Source organism: Melozone crissalis, unplaced genomic scaffold (genome assembly GCF_028551555.1).
Source record: "Melozone crissalis strain CALT ecotype California unplaced genomic scaffold, PUWL_Pcris_2 ptg000327l_1, whole genome shotgun sequence".
NCBI classification, from domain to species: domain Eukaryota; kingdom Metazoa; phylum Chordata; class Aves; order Passeriformes; family Passerellidae; genus Melozone; species Melozone crissalis.
In genome coordinates this window covers 54,312-71,166 of record NW_026536077.1, presented here as the reverse complement: position 1 = coordinate 71,166, position 16,855 = coordinate 54,312, and the positions used below count along the sequence as shown (strand labels likewise).

Sequence of the window (16,855 nt, the reverse complement as noted above, 5' to 3'; positions counted from 1 at the left end):
CAAATTTCAGCGTTTTTCTCCAAACCTCCCCAAAAGCAGCGCTGGACCCTTCCCTCACTCCCAGCTCGGCCGTTCCAGCTGAAATTTTGGTTATTTTCAATTTTTAAACTTTTTTTCTCCTTCTGGTGCAACTCAGCCCAAAGCTGGGCTCCTTTTTGGGGTTCATTTCCCTTCCCTTGTTTCCTTTTTGGGGTTCCTTTCCCTTCCCGTGTTTCCTTTTTGGGGTTCCTTTCTCTTTCCTTGTTTCTTTTTGGGGTTCCTTTCTCTTTCCTTGTTTCCTTTTTGGGGTTCCTTTCTCTTTCCTTGTTTCTTTTTGGGGTTCCTTCCTTTTCCCTTCTTTCCTTTTTGCCTTTTCTCCCCCTTTTTTCCCCTCCCCACTGTCGGACCAACTTTTCCCATTTTTTATTTATTTTTCCCCCAGAAAATTAAAAAAAAAAAAAAACCCGACCCCAACCCGGCCACCCCCAAACCTCCCGTTATTTTCTCTTTTTCTCCCAAAAATTTGGGGTTTTTTCCCAAAACCCTCCCAGACGCTCTGGAGGTGGCCGAGCCCCCCGACGCTTTAATTAAACCCCCGCACCACAGCCACATTAATTAAGGCCGCCTTTAATTACACCCCACAAATCATTTCCAGCACAGCCCCAATTTGGGGTCCCCCCCATTTTTTATTCCCCTCTTTATTTCAATTTTTTAATCTCAGTTTGCCATGAAAAATTCGAATTATTCGAATTATTTGGTGCAATTCGGATTCCGGCCGCGCTTTTGGAGGAAACTGGGACTCGGAGGAGAAGTTTATTTTTTTTGTGGGCAGAATCGCCTGGATTTGGGGGTTTTTTGTGCAAAAAAAAAAGAGAGAAAAAAGAGAAGGGGAGAGAGAAAGGGGGGCAGCGTGGGGCCCTGTAAATTATTGAGGAGAAACAGAAAAGGGCGGAAGAGCCCCCCGCCAACTTCCCCCGGACTTTTTTAGAGAGGAGGAAAACCGCGATTTTCTAGTTTAAAAATTAAAAAAAAATTTAAAAAGAAGCAAAAAAAACCCACCAAAAAATGGAAAAAAAATGGAAAATAAATAAACGAAATGAATAAACTACCTTAGCGGAGCTTTCAGGGAGGGCCCGGCCGCCGGGAGCGCTCGGTATTTATAATTTATTGAGGAATTTTGGACTTTTTCCTGGAGCTGCTGCGGAGATAAAAGCGCCGAGCCCAGCCCGGATTTATTTTAAATTCTGATTTTTGGACATTTGAACGCTCGGGGGATTTTCGGTCGCTCCCAGCGCGGATTTCCCGAGGTTTCCTCCATCCTCATCCTCATCCTCACCCCGAGGCGGCAGCGCGGATCCGGGCCGGGGTTTCTGGGGTGATTTTGTCTCTTTTTGGGGCGATTTTGGGGTTCGGGAGGGCTGGGGGGGCAGGGGGGGTTTGGGTTTAGTTCAGGTTCCGTGTGGGTGTTTGTGTGTTCGTGCTCGTGTTCCCGTCCGTGCCGTGGGTTCGCATTCCTGTTTTTAACATTTTTATTTTTAAATTAAAAAAAAAAAAAACAACCAAAACAACAACAACAAAAAAGTTTTTCCAAGAGTTCAGCGTTGCTAGTGGCTGGGAAAAAAAAAAAAAAAAAAAAAAGGAAAAAATTTTAAAAAAATGGAAATAAACTTCTCCAGTTTGCTCCGTGCGCGGAATTCGGACTTTGAGGCATTCGAGGGGCTCCGGGATGGGCAGAGGGGGTGAAAAAAGCACCAAAAAGTCAAATTTTCCCTGCGGTTTATCAGGAGGAACCAGCCCAAATCTGTTTCCAGGGATGGTTTTATCAGCGGGGCCGCTCTGGGCGGCAGCGATAGCGAAACTCCGCGGATTTGCAGTTTTTGAACCGCTCCCGCTCTTTTTTTCTGGCTTTTTTTTCCCTGTTTTTTTTCTCTTTTTTTTTTCCATTTTTTCCCTCCCCCTCCCTCCGCGATCCCGAGCTAAAACCCGAGGAGCTGCGCTGAAATTTCCGCCGCTCCGAACCCGCTCAAAAAACCCCAAAAAACCCAAAAAACCCCAAATTATCTCCCCCATCGAAGAGAAAGAAAAGCTGAAGGGTTTAAGAGAATCCCCTCGAAATTTGTTTCATTTTTGGGGTTCACATTTTGGGGTTTTTTCTCCTGCAAAACTTTCCAGCCCGAAGCTGCTCCCGAGTTTAACCCCTGCGCTGCCGGGGGGAGCTCAGCTCCACCCAAACTCCGCTCTCGGTTTAAAAATTTCGCTAAAAAAAATTCAAATTTCGAGGCCTTTTAGTGGGGAGATTTCCCTAAATGCTGATTTATTTCTAAAAAACGCGATTCAATGGATGAAAACGGGGGGGAAAGGCTGAATTTTCCAGCTCGGTTCGGTCCCCAGCAGAGCCCGGATTTGCCCAAATCCTCCCCAATTTTCATTTTTTCATTTCCCACGAGTTCCTCGACGTTTCGGCGGCCGGGATTTAGGAGCGGATTTTTCTCACTTTTCCTTAGAGTTGTGCTGAAGAGCAGATATTTTTAAGATGACGATGATGAGGTTTCTTTGAGAATAGAGTGGAAGGCGTTAGCTGATTTTAATAGGAAAAAAAAAAAAAAACAAAAAAGAAAATAAAAAAGAGAAAATGTTGTAAAATTTTTTGTTTTCTGTAGCATCGGCCCGGATATGTATTTTCCAGAGATGTTTTAATGCTCCAGAATAAAAACCGATTTTAGAACAACGAGCAGCGCTCCGTCTTTGTGTTCCTCACCCCAAATACAGAATTATTCCCGCCTTGATTTTTCCTCCTTTTTTTGGGGGGGTTCAGATTCCCAAAAATCAGCCCAGAAAAAGTGGAAATAATTCCGAAATAATTCCAAAATAATTCCGAAATAATTCCAAAATAATCCAGCTGGGGAGCAGCAAGTGTTCGCTGGGTCCCACCCGAACTTGCTGCGCTCCCGAATGTTTCAAAATCAAAATTATTGGTTTAAATTTAATTTCTGGCACCCGAGCTTGGGGCCGCCTTTGCCCCTTGATGGCGGGTTTGATTTTTATTTTTGGAGTTTTTATCTCTTTTTATTCCCGCCCCAGGCTGAGGGGAAAAGGCTCAGCGCGGATTTTCTGCCTTCCCTCGCTTTATTCGCCTCTCGCCCATGGAAAAACTTCTCCCGAAAAGATTAAAACACCCAAAATCCCCCAAAAATCCCCCCAAAAAACTCCGGAAAACCCCAAAAACAAAAAAAAACCCAAAACCCAAATCCCCAAAAACCCCCAAAAACCCCCAAAACCCCCAAAACCCCAAAAACTCCACCCTGTCTCCCCGCTCGGCGTCACCTCGGCTTGGACGCGCGGTTCCTTTTCCAGGAGCGATTCCCGCGATTCCCTCCCGAAATTCCTGTGAGTTTTTATCGCTTATGAAGCCCTCAAGAACCCGGAAAAACTGTTTTATGTTTTAAAAAAATTCAAATAACAACAATTTAAAATCACCGAACGAGTCCCGCTTGGGAACAGGTAGCGAGGAGCGGGAGCCGGAATCTCCCGCCCGGTAATTTTTAACAAAATGGGGCCGCTCCAAAGGGCAACATTTCACTTCTTTAGGGGGGAAAAAAAGGGGGAAAAAAAGAAAAAAAATCTCCTTTCTTTGGGGCAGCCCTGAAAAGAAAACAAAAGAGGAAGAAAAGAAGAAGGAAGAATTTTGGAGCTGGCGGAGGGAAGGGAGAGAAAGGGAAGGAACTTGTCATAAAGAAAGGAAAATTCAGCGCAGCGCGCTGCCATAAAAGAATATGACCGCTATAAAACTTTATAGGGTATAAATTTCTGAAGGTTAAGGAACTGAGCGGTTGTAAAGGAAACGGCGCAAGAAAACTTTCAGGAACTCCTAAATTACTGCGAGGAGCGGGGAAGCCCCGCGCGGAAAAGCGCTCGGGCTGCCCCTCAACAGCTTCCCCTCTTTTTACTTTATTTTTATTTTAATTTTTTTTAATTTTAATTTTTATTTTTATTTTATTTTTCTACTTTTTTCCTTTTTTTTTTTTTCAGTGACGGAGGGGCTGCTCAAAAAAAAAAAAAAAATCAGAATTGGGGATAAAAAACAAAAGAAAAGCCGGGGAGGGACTTTGGCTAACTTATTCTTCTCTTGCAGATGCCGTGAAAATGCAGCGCTCGGGACGATTCCCTTTGTTCTTTTTTTTTTTTTTTTCCTTTTTTTTTAACCCCTTTTTTTTTTTTCCCCCTCCCTTTAAAGCAATTCCAGGCCCGCACACAACAACAACAACGCGCGCACAGAAGGCACCCCCAGCGCTCGCCCTTTCCAAGTTCTGGCGAGACGTCTGGGCTGGGGAAGCTCTTGATGACTTTACAGCCCCGGCCGTGCAGCAGAATGACCAATTGTTTAGTCTCGGAATCTGAAACAATGGCGCGTTTCAAAAGCGAGCCCACTTCGCCTCTTTTTTCTCTTCAAATTTTATTTTTTTATTGCCGCGCTTTGAGAGAACTCCAGCGAGTTCTCTCAAAAAAAGCCCTCATTCTCGCTTTCCTCCTCTTTCCCTCCCTCTCCTCCTTTCCTTTTTGTGTTTTTGAAGCCTTTTTATCCTCCCGGCGAGGATGAAATTCTTGATTTTGATGTTTTTTTCCCTTTTTTTTGGGTTTTCCCCCCGCCGGGGAGGCTCCGCCTGCAGTTCCGCTCGCGGCCGCGAGGTGGCGCCGTCGCTCCACGCTAGAGGCGCCCCCCGGGCGCGAACACCTTGATCCCATTAGGTAAAATATTGGGTTAATTAGCGCTGTTTCGCCCGGTTTATGGCTTACATCTCCTCTCTTTTTTTGATCCGAGTTAAATTATGTGAGGCTGGGAAGGGGAAAAACACCGCGGCAACGCGGCGGCGGAGCTGCGCTGAGAGGTGGGGCGCGCATCCCCGCTAAATGTTCGTTTAAGAGGGAATAAAAAAGCGCCGGGTTTTGTTTTGTGCCGCTCCAGAGGTGGGAGGACAGCTGAAATTACCCCAGGCCCGCAGATTTACGTGTGCGGGGTTGAAAAAAGAAGGTTTCGGGGGGAAAGGGACGCGCAGAGCCCGGACAATATTTTTCCTCTCGGCCATTAGGATGATCTGCGCCTTCCCCGCTCGATATTTTATGTGTTTTATAATCCCAGCCACCGCAGGATAAAAAAAAAAAAAATTAAATAAAATAAAAAAACCAACTCAACCATGCAACAAAACAAGAGCATTTGTTTCTTTCAGAAGTTGAACGCTCATTTCTGGCGTGGCCGCCCCATCTTTTGGCGCTGCTGACGCTCTTCGCTCGAATTCTTCACTTTAACAGCTTCAGAAATATTTTTTTTTTTAATGCCACAAACGAGTAAATGAGCCCAAAATGCTCTTAAACCACCGGGGTTTGGGGCGCACACAAATACACCCCCGATGCGGAGGCAATAATGGCAACTTTTAACTCCGCCAGCTCACTTTGATTCCGGCCTTTGATTCCTCAGAATTACGAGGCAAAAAAAATTTACTCAGATGTTGTAAATTCTCCCGCTACCAACGGCGGCAATAATTTCAAGATGGGTTTTTCTTTCAAATCGGCATAAACGGGGTTTTTTTCCCTGATCGAGAATTGCTCCCAAGTTCCACCAGAAACCGCTCCAAAAATCGAGATTTTGGGTGAGGGCGGAACAATTCCAGCCCGCAGGGTGGGAAATCTTGGTTTGAGAGGCAAAGTTTCGGCATCTCGAGGCTCCGTTTCATCGCCGCGACGTGAAATACGAGCGCAAACAGAAATAAATGAGCGAAATGAAGAAAAATCTCGCCCCTGTGCATTCGGCGAGAGGCAGAGCGGAGCAAACTTGGGGTTTAGCGAGGAAAGGATTTGAGGCTCTTCCATTTTTTTTTATTACTATTAATTTTTTTTTTTTTTTTTTTTTTTTTTTTTTGCCTTATGAATTCCCAATAAATCTTTTCCTCCGCTGGGTGTTTATAAATTATCTCTGCCCGACACCCACGCCGCGCTCCCGCTCGGTTTTTCCTTGGAATGGAAACATTTTCCTTTCATCGGGAGCCGCGATGATTTAGGATCAGCTCATTGATTTCTGGGCTTTGCTGGGCACCCAAATCCTCCCGAAATTGGCCCAAATGTTCCTTTCCCAGCCCAAATTCCCCAATTCCTCCCCTTTTGCCCTTCCCCAACTTCGGGCGCAGAAACTTCTGCCCCGAATTCACTTCATCGATCCCGTTTCCATTTTATTTTCTTTTTCCCCCCCCCTGGATTTTCCAGCATCTCCAGGTTCCAAAGCTCTGTTTGCTTCTCCGCACCGTTTTCGGGGCTTTTTTTTGATGATTTTATGAAACCCAAACCTGCTCGATCGGCAATAAAAGTGGGGAGAAAAAAGAAAATGTTAACTCGCGTTTTAGAGGGGCGAGAAAAGCTTTAATTATAGCGCCGCAAGTGCTCCAGCAGCAATAATTACTGCGAGAGGCTCTTAGGCTCGGCTGGAATTATCCCCGCGCAAAATAAAGGAAGCGTATTTACTTAAATTATTTCTCTAAGGATGCCCTAAAAGTTTTATTCCGTTGCTATCTTGGTTTTCTGTCTTTTTTCCCCCCCCCCTTCCTTTCTGCCTTCCTTCGCTCCCTGCCTCTCCCCACTGAGGATTTTTAAATTTGTTTTCAAACCAAGGTAGAAAAACTGAAATATTTCAACTTTTCCCTCCTTTTTCGTGCTGCGGAGGTTGAATTTTGTGCCTCAAGTGGAGCGGAACCCTCCTAAAATTCGGTTTTTGCCTCCAGCCCAGCTCGGACAGGGAGATGTGGAAACAGCGCAAACCCAGGCGGGGCAAAACGGGGGGAAAAAACCCAAATTGAGGTGGAAAAGAGAGGCTGGAAAGGCTGGAAAACCCGTCTGGGATTGCGGGGGGCTCTGGGGGGGTCCGCGCCGTTATGAACCGAGGAAAGCGCCTGGGCAATATTTGCTGAGCGCGAGAAATGAATTTCCAAATGAATTTCCAAATCTACCCCCTGAGTGTTCCCGGCGCTGCGAAATTGCAGCGCCCGCATCCGAGGGGCAACTCCGGCTCCGCGCTCGCCAAACGCCAATAAAAGGGAAAATTTCTCCGTTCTCTCTCCCCCTCTCTCCCCGCCGGGTTTTACCCTGGGAGAAAAAAAATAAGGGGGGGAAAAAAAAGAAATTTAGAAAATGGAATTTAAAATGGAATTAAAAATGGAATTAAAAATGGAATTAAAAATGGAATTAAAAATGGAATTAAAAATGAAATTTAAAAATGGAATTAAAAATGAAATTTAAAAAATGAAATTTTAAAAATGAAATTAAAAAATGAAACGAAAAGGGTGGAACGGAGAAGGGCGAAATGAAGAAGTGGAAGTTGAGGGGGCGAGGTGGCGCTGGAGGGGAGGGGGCGATGGGAGCCCCAAATTTGGAGTTTTGAGCCATCCCCAGCGAGGAGGAGGAGGAGGAGGAGGAAGGGGAGGAGGAGGAGGCAGCACAGCCGATGTTCTGCATGGAAAACCGCGATGGTTTTGGTTCGATATCGGCACCTCCGCGGGCGCGCAAAGCTCCGCGTTTATGGCGCCGGAGGAGCGCGCTCGTAAAATCCGAGCGGCTTTTATGGAGTGCGGCATAAACAACAACAACACCCCGGTTTATGGCGCTTTATAGTTTGTTAAACAGTTTACGGCCTTTTTTGGGGCTATTACAAACGCAATTCCCCTTCACGCGATAGTTAAACCTTTATCAATAATAAGGAAATTGATCATTAAAATGTTAAATATGACTACCTCGTTTGTTTTAAAATATGTTTAGGATAAGAAGCTGTATGATTTGATAACTTGTATTAAAATACCAATTACATTTATAGGACCTTTTAAAACCGGTAGCAATTAAATCGCGTTCTTTTACAGTTTTCCAAAGCGACCCTGACATTTAAAAAGGCTAAAACTGCCTCGTTAAAATTTCGAAATTAACGACTGCGAGCGCTCCTCTTTAATTTTCCAGCACTCCCCCCAAAAAAATCAATCTTTTGGGTGGTCCGGGCGCGTGATTTGTTGTGAGGCGAGCGGTACCTCATTAATGGGGGTAGTTAAACATATTTAATCCGTATATTCACCCCACCTCCTTCTCCCTTCCCCGCGCCCTCCCTCTCGCTCCCCCTCGCTCGCTTTTCCTCCTTTATTCTCCCACACTCTTCCTCTCACAATCATGCGGTGCCGGGTCCGTGCGGAGCCAGGAGAAGCCAATAGGATGAGGTTTCGGTAATAGATGCAAATGATCATGAAAAGACACTGCAAAATATGAAACAACTCATTTGCGCCGAAGTAAATCACTGAAAACTGTTTATGAACTGGCATCTCTTCTTGGAAATGTAAAGCGAGAACTCTTTAAGTGGCGATTTTTTTTTTTTTTTTTTTTTTAGGGGTGGGGGGGGGAGGAAAAGAATTCAATATCATGCAGGCTTAGAGTTTTGATTATATCCTCCTTTTATATTCCTGGAAATCGCAAACTGCCGTTGCTTAGCATCTCAGCGCTTTCTTTTTTTTGGCTAATAGATTCTCGCGGTCTCGTTTGTTGTTGGGGGTGATTTTTTTTTTTTAATATTTTTTTAATTTTTTTTTTTTTTTTTTTGCTGCCTGCTCAGAGGAGGGGAAAAAAAAAAAAAAAAAAAAAAAGAAGAGGAAAGAAATATTTTTGCCGTAATAGATCCTCGCGGTCTGGTTTGTTGCGGGGGTCGAATTTTTGAATATTTTTAATTTTTTTTTTTTTTTTTTGTTCCGGCTGCTTAAAAAAAAAAATAAAAAAATAAATAAAAAGGAGGAGAGAGAGGAGGAAGAGGAGAAAAAAAAAAAAAAAAAAAAAAAGAAAAAAAAAAAGACAACCAAACCGCGGCGATTGAAATTAAAATGAGCTCCTATTTTGTCAACTCACTCTTCTCCAAGTACAAAACCGGCGACTCGCTGCGCCCCAACTACTACGACTGCGGCTTCGCGCAGGAGCTGGGGGGCAGACCCACGGTGGTGTACGGCCCCGGCGCGGGGGGCACCTTCCAGCCGCCGCCGCAGCTGCAGGACTTCTACCACGGCGCCTCGTCGCTGCCCGGCGCGCCGTACCAGCAGAACCCGTGCGCCGTGGCGTGCCATGGCGAGCCGGGCAACTTCTACGGCTACGAGCCGCTGCAGCGGCAGAGCCTGTTCGGGCCGCAGGAGCCCGAGCTGGTGCAGTACGCGGACTGCAAGCTGGCCGGCGGCCTGGCCGAGGAGGCGGAGGGCGCGGAGCAGAGCCCGTCTCCCACGCAGCTCTTCCCCTGGATGCGACCGCAAGGTGAGCCCCCGGCCCCGCGGCCGCCCCCTCTGCGTTTCTTTCTCTGCCTTTTCTGGTCGGATTTTTTTGCTTTTCTTTCTGTCCCCCCCCCCCCCCCCCCCCCCACCCCGTCTTTTCTTTGGCTGCCCTGGCTCTTTTATTTGGTATTTTAGTGCTTTATGCGGGGGTAAACTTTTGCACTTGTAAATTGCTTTATAGTTTAATTACCCTGAAGGAGAGCTTTTCTTCTGGGGGTTGAGCGAGCCGGGCTTTCTGTGGGAGGAAGCGTCCCCCTAAAGTTTATGGCACTTTTATAGCCTCAAAAAAGCCCCTTCGTTTTTGTTGGCCGCTCGCTCCGGGCTCTCAGCAGGGCTGTAGGTTTTCATTTATTTTAATTTTTGGGGTGTTTTTTTTGGGGGGGGCGGGGGTGATAATCAGCTGGGGTTGATAATCAGCGTGCAAAGCGCAGCTCCGGCCGGGCTGCCGGGGTGGGCTGAGCGCGACCCCCCCCCTTTCCCCTCCTCTCCGTCCCCTTTCCCTTCCCTTCCCGGGGCTCCATCTCCCCCCCTGGAACTCGGAATTCCCTCCCTGCCCTCCCCGGCGCTGCCGCCGCCTCTCCCCGAGCCCGGTTCGTGTTTTTTCTCAAGCTCCTTCTCTGCTTTTCCCCCCCTTCTCCCACCGCAACCTTCGCCGTCCATCCCCCAGCAGCCGCCGGACGCAGGAGGGGGAGGCAAACCTACAGCCGCTACCAGACGCTGGAGCTGGAGAAGGAATTCCTGTTTAATCCCTACCTGACCCGCAAGCGGAGGATCGAGGTCTCGCACGCCCTGGGCTTGACAGAGAGGCAGGTCAAAATCTGGTTCCAGAACAGGAGGATGAAGTGGAAAAAGGAGAACAACAAAGACAAGTTTCCCAGCAGCAAATGCGAGCAGGAGGAACTGGAAAAGCAGAAAATGGAAAGGGCCCAGGAGGCGGACGAGGAAGGGGAAGCGCAGAAGGCGGACAAGAAGTAAAGGGGGTTTTTTTTGAGGACTGAAAAGGGGCGAGCGCTGCCGGGGTGGAGGAGCCCCCGAGCCCCCCGTTAATGGCAGTCGGTGTAAGGGAGGGCTGGGGACACACACACACACAAACACACAACAATCCAGAAAAACAAAGCGTAGAAAAGATAAAAAGGGAAAAAAAAAAACCACAAAAAAAAACCCCACAAAAAAAACCCCAACCCCTTTTATTGCTGTAAAAGAAAATCGCTGCGAGCAGCGCGGTACAATGAGCGGGAGGCGGGAGGCGCGGCGAGCCCCGGCCGCCTTTTGCCAGTTATTAACTAGCGGTAGTGTAACGCAATAGCTTCTGTAAAACATGACTGTGAAATCTGAAATCCTCTCTCTCCTCTCTCTCTCTCTGTCCTTCTCTCGCTGTTCTCTCTTCTTTCCGGGGGCGTGGGGGGTGGGTTGGTTAACATAGCTTTCAGCGCTAGAGGAGTTATGTGATATTACATTTGTGCACTTTTTTATTATTATTATTGGGTTGGTTTTTTTTATTTTTTGTTGTCGTTGTCGTTGCTTTAATTTGAGTTTTAGTTCGTTTCCCGGCCCTGGTTTTTGTTGTGGTTTTATCTGTACGTGCTGGAGGTAGCTATTGAGACAAACATCCCAACAACATGAAACTGCCTATTTATGCTATAGTTATCTCTCTCTTTCTCTCTCCTCTTCTTTGCCTCGGTTAGTCGGCTTTTTTTTTTTTTTTTCCTTTTTTTTTTTTTCCTCGATTTTTCAATGTCTCTTCCATATGGAAAAAAAAAAGGAAAAAAAAAAGCAGAAAAAAAGCAAAAAAAAAAAAAAGCGTTTTTCTCTCCTTTAGTTAGCATGCGCACAGTGGAGCAAGTTGTAAAGTGATCTTTAGGTTAACTGTGAAAAAGAATGTATACTGTATACGTGAATTACTTTATTGGGGGGAACTAATGCTATATTTTGTTGTTCTTTCACCACTTTGTTCTATTGTCTAAAACCTGGAAGCGGCGGAAGAAAAGTTACAATAAAGTTTACGAGCGAGAATTCCTTGACATCATTCTTTCAGCCCCCGCTCCGCTTCCTCCCGCGCAGAAAAGGAAATAAAAACTCAAAAATTTGTGCGCGGACAAAAAGGAGAAAATCTCGGCCGGGCAGGGCTGGGGCCGGGGAGGGGAAGGGCCCTGCTCCTCTTCCTCCTCTTCCTCCTCTTCCTCCTCTTCCTCCTCTTCCTCCCGGCTGTGACAGCTCCTGGAGCCCCCGCTGCAGGTAACCTCCGGTGAATTCGCGGCGTTTTTTGGGGTTTTTGTGGCTTTTTCCCCTTTTTCTGCGGCCGCGCTGCCCCGGGGCGCTCCCGGGCTCGCTTTGTGCGGGGCGCAGCTGAGCCGCGGCCGGGGATGGATGCTCGTAACCTTGGGGAAGGAGAGCGAGCACACCATTGTCTGCTTTTCCTGCCTTGGGATTCCTCCGTGCGCCCCCTCCCCGTCCCGCCCCGGCCGCGGCCGCGCAGAATAAAAAACAGAATTAAAAAACGGAGCGAAATGGCGTTTTTGGGTGGTTTCAGTGGATTCAATGGGGGCAGCCGCGCAGCTCCGGCCCCGAGCCCCGCGGGAGCGCTGACGCGCGGAACGAGCCGTCCCAGCGCGCTTTAATTTCCTTTATTTTCGCCGACGAGAACAGCGAATGCCGGCTCGGTGCGCGGCGCCCAGCCCGTGGAGCTGGGATAAATCAGATCCGGAGCTCAATGGCATAAAAAATAAATTAAAAAAAAAAAAAAAAAAAAAAAAAAAAGACGCCTGGAACTATTAGGGATCAATGAGACATTTGTCTCTTTTTTCTCTTTTTTTTTTTTTTTTTGGGGGGGGGGGGGAGGAGGGGGCGAGGGTCACGGGGGGAGGGGAGGGAATTATGGACAAGTCCGCAGAAAAAGTAGCTGCGAGCCGAGGAAATGGTGCGAAGGAGGGGAAATTCAGACGGGATCGATAAAGGGATAAATAGAACTCCCTTCGCTCTCCTCCGGCAGAGAGAGACCGAGAGAGCCTCGCTGCTCCGGCAGCGGCGTGCTCGCAACCCCCTCCCCTTTTCCATGGATTTTCTTGGGTTTTTTTCCATTTTTTCCATTTCCCCCCCGCCCTTTCTCCCCTCTCTCCGAGCCGAAAACTGATTACAGGTTGCTTATCGACTCCGGCGCGATCTCGCCCCTCGCAGCGGGGCTCGCGCGGGGTTTTATAGGGCATCAATTATTTATCATATTTTATAAACCCGGCCGCGCAGCCCCGCGCCCCCGAGGAGGGGGCGGGCGCCGATTGGCGCCGCCGCGGCCACGTGCCCGCGCGTCACCGGGGCCGGCAGGAAAAAGGCTCCTTTTCGGTGTAAATCTGGGCTCTAATTCCCTAATATATCACGGTACCTCGTAAAACCGACACTAAAACGTCCCGACCTACAAATCACCCGGCCAAATTATGAGTTCATTGTATTATGCCAACGCTTTATTTTCTAAATATCAAGCCGCCAGTTCGGTTTTCCCGTCCGGAGTGTTCCCCGAGCAAACTTCGTGCGCCTTCGCCTCCGGCGGCCAACGCGCAGGCTATGGGGCCGCGTCCGCGCCGCCCTTCGGCGCCTCCGTGGCCGGGCTGTACTCGGGGGGCGGCTCGGTGCACCCGCAGCCCCCCAGCGTGTACGCGCAGGGCTACGGGCTGGAGCCGGGCTCCTTCGGCGTGCCCTGCGCGGCCTTCGAGCAGAGCCTGCCCGCGATGTGCGCGGGGGACGCGGCCAAGCCGGGCTGCGGCAAAGCGGAGCGCGGGGAGCCCGAGCTGCCCGGGGACGGCGGCAACTTCCGAATCTACCCCTGGATGCGGAGCACAGGTACGGGGAGAGGGGAGAGGGGAGAGGGGAGAGGGGAGAGGGGAGGGCCCGCCGAGGGGGTTTGGGGGTGGGGGCAGTGGGAGTTGTTCGCTGGAGGAGGAGGAGGATGGGGAGGGTGGTGGTGGGGGGGGGGTCGTTCCCAACTCCTTTGGTGACGTTTCGCTGTTGGATAGAGGGGAGGGGGGGGGGCAGAGCCGCGCACCCCCAGCCCCTCCTGTCCCCCGTCGCAGCCATAAACGCGCGTCGGGCTGTGAATATTCATCGCGGCCGTGTCTGTCTGTCTGTCTGTCTGTCCGGGAAGGGATCACGGCCAGCCCCTTCTGCTGTGTGCGCGCAGGCCGGAGCGGGGCCGACGGACAGATGGACCGGGGGGGTCACACTCGGCACGGGGGGCGCTCCGAGGGCTCGGGGGGTTTATTTGGGGTGTCCCGGTCAGTGGAGCAGCGCCCCAATCTCCGTTCCGCGAAACCGCGAGCGGTGACAGCGCCGGCCCGGCGGCACCGGGACGGACGGACGGACGGACGGATGGAGGGATGGATGGAGGAATGGAGGGATGGATGTCGGGTAAAGGGGGCGCGTTCTGTCCCCAAACCCCTCTGGAAATCACTTTGGGAGCTGGGGGGCTCCGGGGGGGCCCCGCGCCCGTCCCGACCCTCCGGAGCCTCCGGTGCCCCCCGTGCTCCGTGCCGGGGCATTAACGCCACTTAACGATTCGTAAATGTCCCTGTCATTAATAAATATCCCCTTCATTAATAAATATTCCCTTCATTAATAAATATCGCTTTGCCCAGCCCGGGAGGGGCCCCCGCTGCCCCCGGGACCGGGCTGGGACCCGTTCTGTGCCCGCGGTCACTCCTGGGGCCGGTCAGGGTGTCCGTGGTCACTCCTGGGGCTGGTCACTGTGTCCGTGGTCACTCCTGGGGCCGGTCAGGGTGTCCGTGGTCACTCATTGGGCTGGGCAGGGTGTCAGTGGTCACTCCTGGGGCTGGTCACTGTGTCCGTGGTCACTCCTGGGGCCGGTCAGGGTGTCCGTGGTCACTCATTGGGCTGGGCAGGGTGTCAGTGGTCACTCCTGGGGCCGGTCAGGGTGTCCGTGGTCACTCATTGGGCTGGGCAGGATGTCCGTGGTCACTCCTGGGGCTGGTCACTGTGCCTGTGGTCACTCCTGGGGCTGGACAGGGTGTCCGTGGTCACTCCTGGGGCTGGTCACTGTGTGAGTGGTCGCTCGTGGGGCTGGGCAGGATGCCAATGGTCACTCTTGGGACTGGTCACTGTATGAGTGGTCACTCCTGGGGTCAGTCACCGTGTCCACGGTCCCTCCTGGAGCCGGTCACGGTGCCCTTGGTCACTCTCGGAGTTGGTCAGGATGCCCACGGTCACTCCTGGCGCTGGTCACAGTATCAGTGGTCACTCCTGGGACTGATCACGGTGTCCATGGTCACTCGTGGGGCCGCTCACCGTGCCCGTGGTCACTCTTGGAGTTGGTCAGGATGCCCGTGGTCACTCGTGGGGCCGGTCACGGTGCCCTTGGTCACTCCTGGGACCGATCACGGTGCCCTTGGTCCCTCGTGGGGCCGCTCACGGTGTCCGGGGCTCCTCACTCCCGAGCAGGGCCAGGAAGGCGCCGCCGCTGCCCCGCCCGGGATGGGCGCGGGTGAGGGACACAAAGCCTGAGCTCCTTTTCCATCCACACCTCCAGAGCATCATCCGCGCTCCGCGGCCGCGGAAAACCCGCGGAGGACCCGCGTGGGGCGCGGGGCGCCGGAGAGCAGCGCGGGAGCCGGGGCAGGGCGCTCCGGGCAGGCCGGAGCTCCCCTCGCTCTGGTTTGGTGCTCACCGTTCCCCGTTACCTGCCCCATCACTCACCCGCCTTTACAGCTGATTTATCAAAGACCGAATATTTCTGCTCGTAAACACTTCATCCGCGCTTTTATCCCGCTTTAGATTTAAGGAGCTCCCCCCTCGCTCACTCCTCTTTCAGCGCTGGAAAGGAACACAGCAGACCTCCAAAAAAAACCCCAAAAAATCCGCGCGTTCTGGGGTCAGCTGAGGCTAAACCCAGAAAAACTCAATTCGGGGTGTAGAACCGGGGGTGCCGCCCTCGCAGCCCCCCTTGCCGGCGGCCGGGGTGCGGTCCCGCCGCAGGAATTCCATCCCCAGCGCAGATAGAGTTGTCATCCCCATTCAGCCTTTATGGCTCTCTCTGTTCCTCGGCCCGTTTTACAGCCCGCATTCCACCACCCGCACATTTTCACTTTACAGCTCAGCCAGGCCCGCTTCCCCCTTTTTTCCCTCCTTTTTTCCCCTTTTTTTTCCTCCTTTTTTTTACCTTTTTTATTCTCCTTTTAACGACTGGGTCTTTTCTTCTTAAAGAAGAATAAAAAAAAAAAAAAAAGGAAAGGGGAGGAAAAAGGGGTTGAGTTTGAGGGGGGAAAAGGGAGAAGAACAGGAGGTGGAGTGCGGGGGCTGCTGCCAGGGGGGAAGGACGCAGAGTTTACACCCCGCGATCACAAACACCAGATTGCAGAATAATTCCCCACCAGGAATCCAGGAAACGTCGGGCGGAGGGGAAAATCAGCAGCGGGGCCCTCGCCAAGGGGCCGGTGGCCAAGGTGGGGCGGGAGCTGGGGCTCTGCCCATCCTCGCACCCCGAAAAAGGGGAAACACACACCTCTGAGAACCCCAAAAAATCCCCAAATATGCCCTGGAATGAATGAAAGCATCTCACACCTTCCGGATGGAGCGGGGAGAGGACAAACACCGCGATTTGGGGGGCAGCCGATGTCTCCCCTGTTTCTCCCTCTCCTCTCTCTGCCCGGCTGTTCCCGCACCCATTTTGCCCCAAATCATCCCCAAATTTGTGGGGTCTGGATGGAAACCGAGGCAGGAACTCGGAGGGTGGGAGGGCAGGAAACTTTGTGTGAACTTCGTTGTTGGCTCGGAGGCCGCGCTGGCCCTGAGAGGGAGGAAAATAAAATTTGGGGATTTTGGGGATGTTTGGAGGGGGGGGGGCTGCAACGGCGGGGAAAAGCAGGAAAAAAAATAAAGGAAAATTATTCCTGAAAATTAAAGGAAAATCTGGCCTAGGCTGTGATGTTGGGTGGCACAAAGAGGGGAAATTTTGGGCTGTGCCAAAAAAAAAAAAAAAGAAAGAAAGAATGAAGTGCCACCAAAACGGCCCGAGGTGACCCAAATGTGCGTTTATTCGGTTTATCCGGCAGGGACGGACAGAAAGCGCGGCCGCCAGACGTACACGCGGTACCAGACGCTGGAGCTGGAGAAGGAATTCCACTACAACCGCTACCTGACCCGGCGGCGCCGCATCGAGATCGCGCACTCGCTGTGCCTGACCGAGCGCCAGATCAAAATCTGGTTCCAGAACCGGAGGATGAAGTGGAAAAAGGAGAACAAAAGCGCCGGGCCCGGCTCGGCCGGCCAGGAAAAGGCAGAGGCCGAGGAGGACGAGGAGGAGTGAGGTGGATGCAGGAAGCGAGAGGAGGGCAAAACGCGAAAAACGCGAAAAACGCGAAAACACGCGTTAAAAACACACACAAAAAAAGGACTATGTATAAAAATAAATGATAACGCACCGATAGCGAAACCCCTAGGAGCGATAGTTGTGTTGATGACACTGAGATAAAAATACTACCTATGTTAGAGCCTCATTTTTTGGGTTACTTTTATTTCCTTTTTGTACAATAGAATATCTACCTGTTCCG

The 16,855-nt window shown here is 50.7% G+C and overlaps 2 protein-coding genes across 3 annotated transcripts; both read left to right on the top strand.

The window, feature by feature from the left end:
• The first annotated feature begins 8,870 nt into the window (after window positions 1–8,870).
• HOXB8 (homeobox B8) lies at window positions 8,871–10,280 on the top strand. 2 transcript variants are annotated; one of them, XM_054294836.1, is made up of 2 exons: window positions 8,871–9,288; window positions 9,976–10,280. In XM_054294836.1, exons 1-2 carry the CDS (start codon window positions 8,871–8,873, stop codon window positions 10,278–10,280), a joined length of 723 nt encoding a protein of 240 aa, XP_054150811.1. The 2 variants fall into 2 exon arrangements, with proteins under 2 accessions (XP_054150811.1, XP_054150810.1); XM_054294835.1 differs by having other exon boundaries at window positions 9,973–10,280.
• A 2,453-nt stretch (window positions 10,281–12,733) lies between these two features.
• Window positions 12,734–16,611, top strand: HOXB7 (homeobox B7). The gene is made up of 2 exons (XM_054294837.1): window positions 12,734–13,136; window positions 16,358–16,611. Exons 1-2 carry the CDS (start codon window positions 12,734–12,736, stop codon window positions 16,609–16,611), a joined length of 657 nt encoding a protein of 218 aa, XP_054150812.1.
• The last annotated feature ends 244 nt before the right edge of the window (window positions 16,612–16,855 follow it).

What these genes read in the sequence shown, in the direction of transcription:
- HOXB8 (XM_054294835.1), top strand. Translation starts at nt 8,871, where the DNA reads ATGAGCTCCTATTTTGTCAACTCACTCTTCTCCAAGTACAAAACCGGC. An exon ending in CCCCTGGATGCGACCGCAAG is followed by an intron (nt 9,289 to 9,972) that starts GTGAGCCCCCGG and finishes TCCATCCCCCAG; the next exon opens with CAGCCGCCGGACGCAGGAGG.
- HOXB7 (XM_054294837.1), top strand. Translation starts at nt 12,734, where the DNA reads ATGAGTTCATTGTATTATGCCAACGCTTTATTTTCTAAATATCAAGCC. An exon ending in CCCCTGGATGCGGAGCACAG is followed by an intron (nt 13,137 to 16,357) that starts GTACGGGGAGAG and finishes TTTATCCGGCAG; the next exon opens with GGACGGACAGAAAGCGCGGC.